This window comes from Trichoplax adhaerens, genomic scaffold (genome assembly GCF_000150275.1).
Source record: "Trichoplax adhaerens TRIADscaffold_6 genomic scaffold, whole genome shotgun sequence".
Lineage (NCBI taxonomy): Eukaryota > Metazoa > Placozoa > Uniplacotomia > Trichoplacea > Trichoplacidae > Trichoplax > Trichoplax adhaerens.
In genome coordinates, this window is record NW_002060948.1 from 4,953,627 (window position 1) to 4,963,693 (window position 10,067).

Here is a 10,067-nt window from a genome sequence, read left to right on the forward strand (position 1 = left end):
TGAACGAACTCCAATCTTATTTATGACTGATGTCCATAGCAGGAAAGTTTTTAATCTATTATTACGGGTACAAATATGGTGGAAATACCATTAGAATGCTGTACTACTGTAGCGTGGTCTACACCATATACGTGCTGATTCTTTCTCACATTTGTCTATCGACTGTTGCAACCATACACTATTTATACAAACGTAATACTGTATTAATTGATTTTGGACTATTGCATTGAACAGCTCCGACAATATCCACAACAATCAACATGCCACATCTATCAAAGCCTTATAAAATTTCCTCCTTTATGCCCTATTGTAAACCATCCATTGAAAGATTGGATAACTTACCAACACCTCCAAACAGACAAGGTGGAACCTGTGAAAATGGATGGCAGTGTTGGCTGTATCAAAGCTCTCATTTGGAAGTTCTTGACTGTCGAAATGGTAATTAACAGTAACATTGTAGTAATTGTTCTGATCGCTTGTGTTGGCATGGTATTCCTTGACCATTTGCAAATTATATAATACGTACATACAGTAAATTTCCAAAACTGAATTCTAGATTAAAATAATTCTTGGTGTCAAAAATTACGTAATCGGATGAATTCTGATTCTAATCGCAGTACAACACTTAGATAAAGTAGCTTTTTGCATTGAGCTAAATACTGAGTTAACCTTGCATATGGATACTAATTTCAGTAGTCTACATAGAATTACATAGGTACTGCCAAGGAATAGTGCGATATGAATAAAATTTGTACATTATGACAATACTTGCTTTTATTCCAATCGACTTTATTTTATATCATAGAATTAATCTTCAAATTTATCATCGCTTTAATTAAGGTAACTGTATCTCATCGTGGAATTGGAAGAAAGACTCATCTGCTACGATAGTTGGGGTAGATGAATTCTCATCGCATAATTCAAACATGTTAGTGATGGCTATATCAACCACAACCAACAGCTTTCTGCGTGCAGACAGTGGATTACTTTATCTTTATGATCCTGCTATTTCTCGAGTTGTTAAAGCAATCGAGTTACCATTTACTCCCACCTTTGTTTCTACCATGACAACCGATGGTGGCCCAACAGCTACTCCGGCCAACTTTGGCAATGCTTTAAGGCTTTTTTTTGGTGTTGTAGCCCTTGGTGCTGTTGATGGCAGTATTTATTTACTTGACATGGGGATGGACGATCAAAGTTTAGTTTGTGATGAAAGTTGCCCTAGAAATGTTCAAATAATTGATGCTGGCACAACGGCAGACTATGCTACACTCCGTTCAACTGCAAGGAAATATCAAATGCATCTATGTTTGCGTTTAGGAGGTGAAAAAAACTTTCTCCATATTTTTAAAGTTGTACTGTTCTTTATTGTACTGCGCTGTAGTCAATGATAGCTAATTAACTGATCTGGCCTACTTTTCCCTAACTCAATTCAATTGATATTATCTATAACGTAGTATGAAATATCGTTGATATCTTACTGTTGATCTAAACTATTCTTTTGCAGCCAAATTTCAAGAGAATGGAAAATTCTGTTACTTCTATTCCGACTTCAAACAGTATCGCAGTTTTTCAAAGAGTAAGAAGAGATTTTTGTGATAAATTATTGCAGTATGTCATGTAGAGATTAGGTTATGAATAGTACAGTAACTTTTACAATATAGCTATTATTTGAAATCATGTACTTAAATATTGCTATATAATGTCTTTTTTGCTTGCTTTGCAGAGGAAGCCGAAGTTACCTGTTTAAAGTATATTCAGCAAATCAATTGTATTGTTGCGGGTTTAAAATTCGGAGGGATTCAGTTCTACAACTTAAAAGATTACTCATTAATGTATGAGCAACCTTTTCTACTAGTTCATTGTTAATAACAACTTTATACACATGTTATTAATAATATACCCTTGCAATTGTTCTATCTTACGGGATTAGTTGTAATATGCTGTTATTTGTGTTCTAGACATAGCGTAAATGTCTTTTTAGATGATACTATAAATGGAATTCCTATTACCCATTTTGTATATCAAGAACCAGAAGATGATCCTAAGCCATTCTGCTATTTATGGGCTGCTTCAGGGTCGTCACTGAAAGACTCAACGTAAGACATGATTTAGCCTGATATCAGTAAATAGAGTTGGACAATCGATTCAACATTTATATTATTAACGGTAAATAACCGAAAAACTCTTTATGGTATTGCAGGAACCCTTCTAGTTCTGCTGTAATAAAAATGTATCAACTAAAATTTAGCCAGCGTGAAAAATTAACTGAAAGATTTTATTACATGGTATGAAAATTTACAACAAAAGCGATTGCTAACTGTAACTACAGTTGATGTTCAACAATAATGAATATTGAAAGTTGACGTGAAATAGGACAGTCAGTTAGCCACAAAGTAATGTAACATATATTATCATCTATCTTAGGCTCTTGAATCCTGCCACCCAGTATTCACTCACACCTTATCCAGCAATTGCTATTCACTATTGAATGACGCAAATGATAGCCGTTTGATATCGTGTTTTGCTATTGGTATTTTAATCTGATTTACATTGCATTTGATTTAAAATAATAATAAGCACTTGTTTTTTAGTTGCAAGCTTATTCTTGAGGATTTTTGTACAATTTGTTACGATATAGAACGACCGATTCGAGATAATGATGGAGTTAATGTAAATTCTACGCTAGCGGCTTTTATTTGGGAATCGTATAATATTGGGTCTAGTGCCTCACCTGTTTGTTACATTGGCATATTCAATATCAACGTATGGTATCACATGCATTTACCGTCTTACTTAAAGTAAGTATTTATTCGACCATTATATATCAATGTGAGGATATACGTATTGTAATTCAATGATTTTGACTTTGGAAATAATAAAATTAAAAAATTGTTCGATTGCTCGTATTCTATTTCAATAGCCCTAGCTATGTAGATAAGAGTGGTGCTTGTCCTTTTTTTGCATTTACCGATATGACAGAAGTAGCCCATTCTGCTATTGCTGATAATATTCTAGTAAGTTTGCTAAGTAATTTGATTTATCTGTTGACCATATACTATCACGGTTGATAAATTTGTAGCGTAATTAATACTGATCGATCTATCCTAATCTCTCACTTAGGTTGCAAATATCAATAGAAGAAAATTAACTCGTTATCAACCTTCATCCAATGTAGCCACAGAGCAAACATCATGGCCCTGGTCATTATCCTTTGGTAACTTTCGAGATCGATATGCAATATGACAATGATTTATAACCTATAAATGAATAGAATTATCATGTGATTGAATCACTATACAAATATGTATCGTATATGATAAAATAGTCATTATCACAGTTAGGTTAAAATTAATACTGTGTCAATGCTACACTAGTACATCTGAACGCAATATCATAAATATGTGCCAACTTGCTTACTCCACTATGTCCGTATAGTATTGGGCATAGGATCATCTTCATCTTATATACTAATATTTTAGCCTAAATTTTTTGGGGTAGATACGCTTTTTGTAATGGACACAGGACTGATAGAAGTTGAATCGTTAGGTGTTCAACTCAATGCGTTAGCTACTTTAAACAATGATGGTCCTTCTGCTCTAAGAAATCCACAAGACATTTTTCAAGCTTTTGGCATGGCTGGAATTTTACCAGCGAGTGTAGATACCAAGACAACTAATGCTGCAGTAAGTGTTATTAGCAAGTGACACGATATGTAATGCTATAGAACTCATTTAGAATTCTTTTATTGCGCAAAGGAGCAACGCTTAGCAATCTTAACAACTTGCTTAGAAGAAGGGTCATCATCATTTATATCCTCCTGTATTAAGACTTGGTCTAACATCGGTTCGTAGAAACTAGAAGTTTTTTTGCTATATTTCGTGTGCACTAGGTGATATAATTTCCTTAATTATTCTCTAAATTGTAGATTACTCCAAATCTGGATGCTCTCTACGTCTTGTGCTAGAATGGGCTTGGTTATTAGTAAACAATTACAAAAATTCGCTTGACGAATTGTGTAAGTATTCGCTTGACAATTGTGTGAGTGATCGTTGAAGATACAAAGAAATTTTTTCCTATATTTAATTAGCTATTTCTGATCTTCACACTTTTTAAAACAGGCGAACCAATCTTCGACGGAAGAGCTTTAAGTATTGGAGATAGCACCTATAAAACTTTGCGCAGATATTCTGGATTATTTCGTTATTTGACTTTAAATTTTTGTGGTCTCATCGATTATTCCGATAATACAACGGAACAAGGTTATCATTAATTAGTAGGATATCAATTTTACTACATTTGTACTGTGTATTCTAATTACTTTTGCGCTATATTTAGGTGTGGCTGAAATAGAAAGCAAATTGCAAGCAACCTTATTTATTAATGAGGTATATCATAAAAATCATTACTATTAAATTAAAATAATTCTTAAATCTGAAATTCATCATTTAAATATTCGTAATTATATTATTTAGTGGCTTGACGTATTACTTTGGCTTCTTGGTAATGAGATCTTACCAGAAGTAGCAGGTTTAAAAATTGTCTTAATACTTTTCGTATGATGCTATTTTAAAAATGATGATCTTATTATCATACGCTATTTATCATGATTTACTGATATTTTATCGGTTGCAGAGGAAGTTGCCTCATCCGATACTAGGTGAAAAAATATTTCCTCACAGATATTTTCCTTTTATTATCATTATAATCTTTAACTACTCCTTGTTTGCTTGACACCGCAGCCTGGTCTGTTTTCCTACTAAGGCTATATTTGCCGAATATCTGGAAGCCCGAAGGCAACTTTTATATACAGATCAAGGGTAAATTTAAAGTTTCTAAACCTGTTAATATACTATTGAAGATTTATATGTTATTTACAATAGATAATTTACTTATTCATCAAGGGAATTAAGAACGTGCGATACAGGATTAATGATCGATGGGATAATCGCACTACTAAAAAGTCCGGTAGATGAAATTTGGGGTCCTAGCGCAAATGGACGCGGAGTCTACCCTCCTCCAAGCTTACATGTAAAATATCTTTTACATTATCATCACTATCTATCACAATTTGATATATATATACAAGCGACTCGACGTAACAATCTGTAACCTAATATCTCGATATTATCTGATTGCAGGCTCTGCTGAATATATATTTTATTCATAGCCCTGATGTCAAAATAAAACACAGCATTGTATCTTTTCAAACGTAACCAATTTAGGATACTAGCAATGCAAATCGTTGAAGAATATGCTGTTTTTCTTTGGAAACTTTTCTTTAATTTTCAATCACCAGATTTTTTACGCGTTGCTGGACTTAGGAAAAAAGTATGAAACTTTTAGTGATCTTGCTTCAGAATTCGCAATTAGATTCGGATTAGAGAAAGGTTTAACGAAGCTACTTTATGGCCTCTGGTTACTAGATGGGCATCAGTTCGATGTAAGTATGCAAAATTGAATTATCTTCCACATTATAAAATCTAAATTATTATTTTATTACTTAACCCAATAGCTTGCCGTAGAAACTTTACGAAATCCAGTAATTAATGTTCAAATCGCTGAATGGCAAAATGAGCGAATTCTGAGGACCTTACTGCGACATAGTAATTTTATTAAATATTACTTTTAATAATGGCTATTTTGAACATCAGAATCGATTAACTGCATCCTCTTCTACATAGATCGTCTTAGATTATGTCTACAGTATTACCGAAATGTACAATTACAGACTCGTATTTCTGATAACAAACGACTGGTCTTTGAAATACTGATTGCAAATGGGTATACCTATCATTGTTATGCATTGTTAAAAATTTGTAGATTTTTCATTCGTTATGAAATTACGTTTGAGTAATATTATTAACTGTAGTTTCAAATATTTTAAAAAAATTTTAGTTTGGTGGCGGAGGCATTATCACTGCAGGTATAGTTTTTATGGCATTTATAACCAATTATATAGGCAGCAGTGTAGGCTGTAAGCTAATATTCAAAATTATGCCTTTTATAAGCCTTCGGACAAGGATTTATTTTACTACATCCTCGAGGAAAGCGACAAGTGTAAGACATATGACATTTTGATAATTGGAAGTTGAATCCAAAAGTTCTTTTATTTCTCTTATTGCACTTATTTTGATTCTTAACAGACGGACACCTGACGGAGATATCAGGAATAATAAGCAGTGATGAAGACATTGTAAGTTTCTTCTAGTAGGTACAACAATAGATAAAATAGTTAAATACTAACACTGTAATATGTTTAATAAGGCAAAATTTACCGAATGGTTGGAAAAGAAGTCACATCCTTCTAAATATGAATTGCTAGTCGATTTTTATGTCCAACGCGGACGCTATCCAGAAGCAGTTGCTGCTATGGAAAGACTGACCACAAGAGCAATGGTAGCTATATATGTTTTATTTTACAGATAATATGCTTGGATAAGCTTTATTATGATTGCGTATTATATATATCTAATAATTAGGACGCCCCTAACTATGATATGGATCGTCTTCGCTCGATGAATATTGCGATCAACGGAATAAAGCAAACTATTCCGAATATTCACCAAAAGTTACTGTCCATAAAGTCACCACATACACCAAATGAAAAATGTAAAAATCTTGTTACAGAAAATACTATATACAATACATTAACTGCTTGGATTTTGCTTCCGGTTAACTTTATAAATCTACATTTTTACAACATAATCTGATATTGTTTTACCATTTAGTTACAAAAGATTGCACGCCACTGTCGGTTGACATGAAATACTCTCAATTTTCGAATCGATCGTCGACGGAAATGTTAGGTAAAATCGTAACAAAAGTGGAGGAAGTTAGGCGTAGTTGTAAAACCAGAGCAACAAAATTTTTGCCTTTTATTAGTCCCCCCCTACTTCCTTCCGATAGCCGAGAAGCCAGGTTAGTTCTAATAATTTCAGGGTATCAGAAATTTATGGAAAGTTAGATTACTGATGTTAGGCGATCGTTTATTTTTTTGATATAGCCCTGTCAGTAACTACGGAAAGAAGGTAACTAACAACAATAAGAAAGGATTAAACAATGTATCTATCTTTCAGAGCTATCCTAGAGTTTGCATATTATGTTGTATGTGGCCTCAAAAATGTTGTAGTAATCAGTCATTAAATTTCAGGATATATCAGATCCGGAATCGCTCGAAAAGATTCTACATAGACGGTACGGCAAACACAGTTAGATAAACTTTGGTATTAATAATTTTTTAGCATAGCTTAGTAGAAATATTACTGAAAATTTAATAGGCCAGCATATAGTTCCTATTCGCAAGAGCAACTCAGTCGTATGGAATTATTGCGGGTAGGATATGCTATACAATACTGCATTAAATTAAAAATTCTTTTGTGGGTTTCGCCTTTAACAAGAAATGAATGTTCCAAATGATTTACTCGTAGAAATTGACTGCAGAAAACAAAGTAGTTAAAAAGCATGTACAATTAAATCTTGGCGATCAAAAAGATATCTTGGTAATTTTCAAAACAATATCAGCAATAATTTAAGAATTCCAGTTTAATATTTTTATTGCCTAACTGCTTCTATTTGGGAATTCGTAAGGCTAATAACATTGGAAACGATGTTAGGAAAGGTGTTATGCCGCTCCCTGACACCGTATTAAAAGTGCGTACTGTGATCTACAACTTCCGTAGGGAATTACGAATAAAATTAGCCACGAACATGTAAAATTTATGTTTTACTACTGATATATCTTTAGGTACACCATATCACACCGAAATCAGATAAATATTTTGCAACTAGAACTGAGAATAGAGCTATCGGAGGCATGCCCAGTAATTTAGAAGGCGGTAAGTACTGTATTGTATATCATATATTTTGTTAAAAATTTGGTTAATTTCATATACGGTTTGAATGGCAGATGCTGTGACCAATACTTATACGACACCGCAACGCAAGATCCTTAGGCAATGTATTGTAAACTTTTCATATGATATCACAATTGTTCATCACGGTAAAAGTGAAAAATAGCCTGTCTCTTAATTTTATAACTATTTTATTAGCTATTGAACCATCTAGTACTCGAGCATCAAGACCTTTTTCAGCTAGACCGCGTGTCAGTTTTAAAGACCAACAGCATCATAACTCTTCATCCGACGATAGTAGTTTGGTAATGCTATTTATACTTTTAATAGCTAAACTCAATTCGTTACGGTTTTTTATATCGTTTGATTCTTTGTAGATGGATTCTAAAGATAGTCAGAGTATGGATGTGGACATACAAGAAGAATCAATTAGCGATAAAAATGACTTAGATAATGACTCTGATGATGGTCCTGAAGTCATCCTTTTAGAAGGTACTCCATTAACAACAAATGATAAAGTGACCGCAAGACGCACGAAGGGCGAATCTTCAGTAGCTCATCCCTCGCGCAGCAGTGCTGTGGCCTCCTTCGTAGATGACAATGAAGATGTTTCTGATGAGAACTTGGACCCAGATAATGACAGTAACATCCATGAGATGGATATTATCCCATCATTGAAGGATAATCCTGATATTTTCCGTATAAGTACTACTGCTCCTGTTGTCAGTACTTCAAGTATAAAAGAACCGAAAACTCCGAAAACTCTTGATAGTTTACCAATTTTGAACTCTGAATTTGGTGCCTTGGATTCCACCCATGACAAAAGTTTTCGAATGAAATTAAGAAGTTCTGATGATATTTCTATGTTATCCTCTGAACTATCGCCTACAAGTACTATAGATCTCAGTGCTAGGTCGATTTTATCATCTACTTTGGCAATGGCTCATTACAGAGTGCCTCAACATTATCGATCCATCCTGGAACACTCTCCACGAGTAACGCGATCTATGAGTAAAAAACTGGCCAAGATTGCGTCTGGAAAATCAAGTGTTGCGGAGCCTTCTTTCAGTCAGCAAAGGTATTAGTACTGTCCATGACTTGCGCTAATCTAGAAATGATGATTACGATTTCACCACATCGTTCGAATAAAGTATTCAATTCAAAGAATTGTAATTCGGAAAGTACAAGCTGAGACTTAGTACTTCTTGTAGCTTTATGTTTAGTTACTGCTATTAACATATTGGTTGTTCGCTAGCATGCTTGTGTAGTAGCAAGTCGTGATTTTTAAGGCACATTCATCTTCTCAATCTTAATAAATTACATTTACCGTTTGTATACTTGTTTGACTAAAATGAACTGGTTTATTATTTTACTACATAGTCAAGTAAATTCAGAAAATATACCAATGAAATCAGCAAGAAAAATGAAATCGAACTACTCCAGGATCCCAGAAACTAACCGGGCGGAAATTGAGACTTCAAAGAAAGCTAGTTCGAATTTTTCAAATAGCCCTTTATCTTTCAAAATGCCCGCCAAAATTTTAGCACCAACATCTTCGCAACCTCAAAAGACTACTAAGAAAGGAGTTAACCTAAGAACCAAAAGCAGGAGAAAGAGTGCTCGAAGATAAAATTTTCTTCCTAGAAATCGAATGAATGTACTGTAAATCTAAATTATTATTTAAGATCGATTGTTGACACATGATCTAGTGATTCATAGATAGACAGCTAGTATTAAATATTGTACTGTAAACTCGTATCGTAAACATTCAATCATGCTTGGTACGATATCTACTTACACTTAATAAATGGCCTACTGCGAAGATTTGTAAAATTTCGATCACTTGAAAGAGACTTACTTTTTTCCTTATACCTTGTACAGTAAACTGCCTCGTTTCTTATGTAAGGACAGCAAATTATTACTCTCAGATTTTGTTATTACGAAAGTATTCAGAAGATGTTATTGATGGTATACTGATCGTGCTATACATTTAGATTAGGAAAAGAACCATAAAATAGAATAAATTCCTAGATACGCGTATTTTAAGTTAAATTATGTAGTATATTTCAAAATAGAAATATATTAACTACAGTGTCCATGGTTATATTGGACTTTCATGGTGAAAGTATGCTCCGAAAATACTTTATTTTTATTTAGCGTAACTTAATGGTGATGCATTTGTACGTTTCTAAGATCTGCTTGTAATTTGATTCT

The 10,067-nt window shown here is 33.5% G+C and overlaps 1 protein-coding gene across 1 annotated transcript; it reads left to right on the plus strand.

The window, feature by feature from the left end:
• Positions 1-260: 260 nt before the first annotated feature.
• On the plus strand, positions 261-9,483 carry TRIADDRAFT_57661 (uncharacterized protein; the record flags this gene model as incomplete). The annotated part of the gene is made up of 31 exons (XM_002113423.1): positions 261-438; positions 841-1,323; positions 1,508-1,579; positions 1,727-1,835; positions 1,962-2,099; positions 2,204-2,288; positions 2,428-2,533; positions 2,642-2,801; positions 2,924-3,017; positions 3,483-3,686; positions 3,759-3,846; positions 3,929-4,018; positions 4,122-4,262; positions 4,339-4,388; positions 4,476-4,530; positions 4,636-4,660; positions 4,743-4,820; positions 4,905-5,031; positions 5,300-5,443; positions 5,899-5,926; positions 6,147-6,196; positions 6,268-6,399; positions 6,483-6,612; positions 6,732-6,921; positions 7,281-7,335; positions 7,431-7,502; positions 7,591-7,653; positions 7,748-7,838; positions 8,052-8,158; positions 8,231-8,931; positions 9,234-9,483. The coding sequence occupies 31 exons, from the start codon at positions 261-263 to the stop codon at positions 9,481-9,483; spliced, it is 4,296 nt and encodes a 1,431-aa protein (XP_002113459.1).
• Positions 9,484-10,067: the final 584 nt, after the last annotated feature.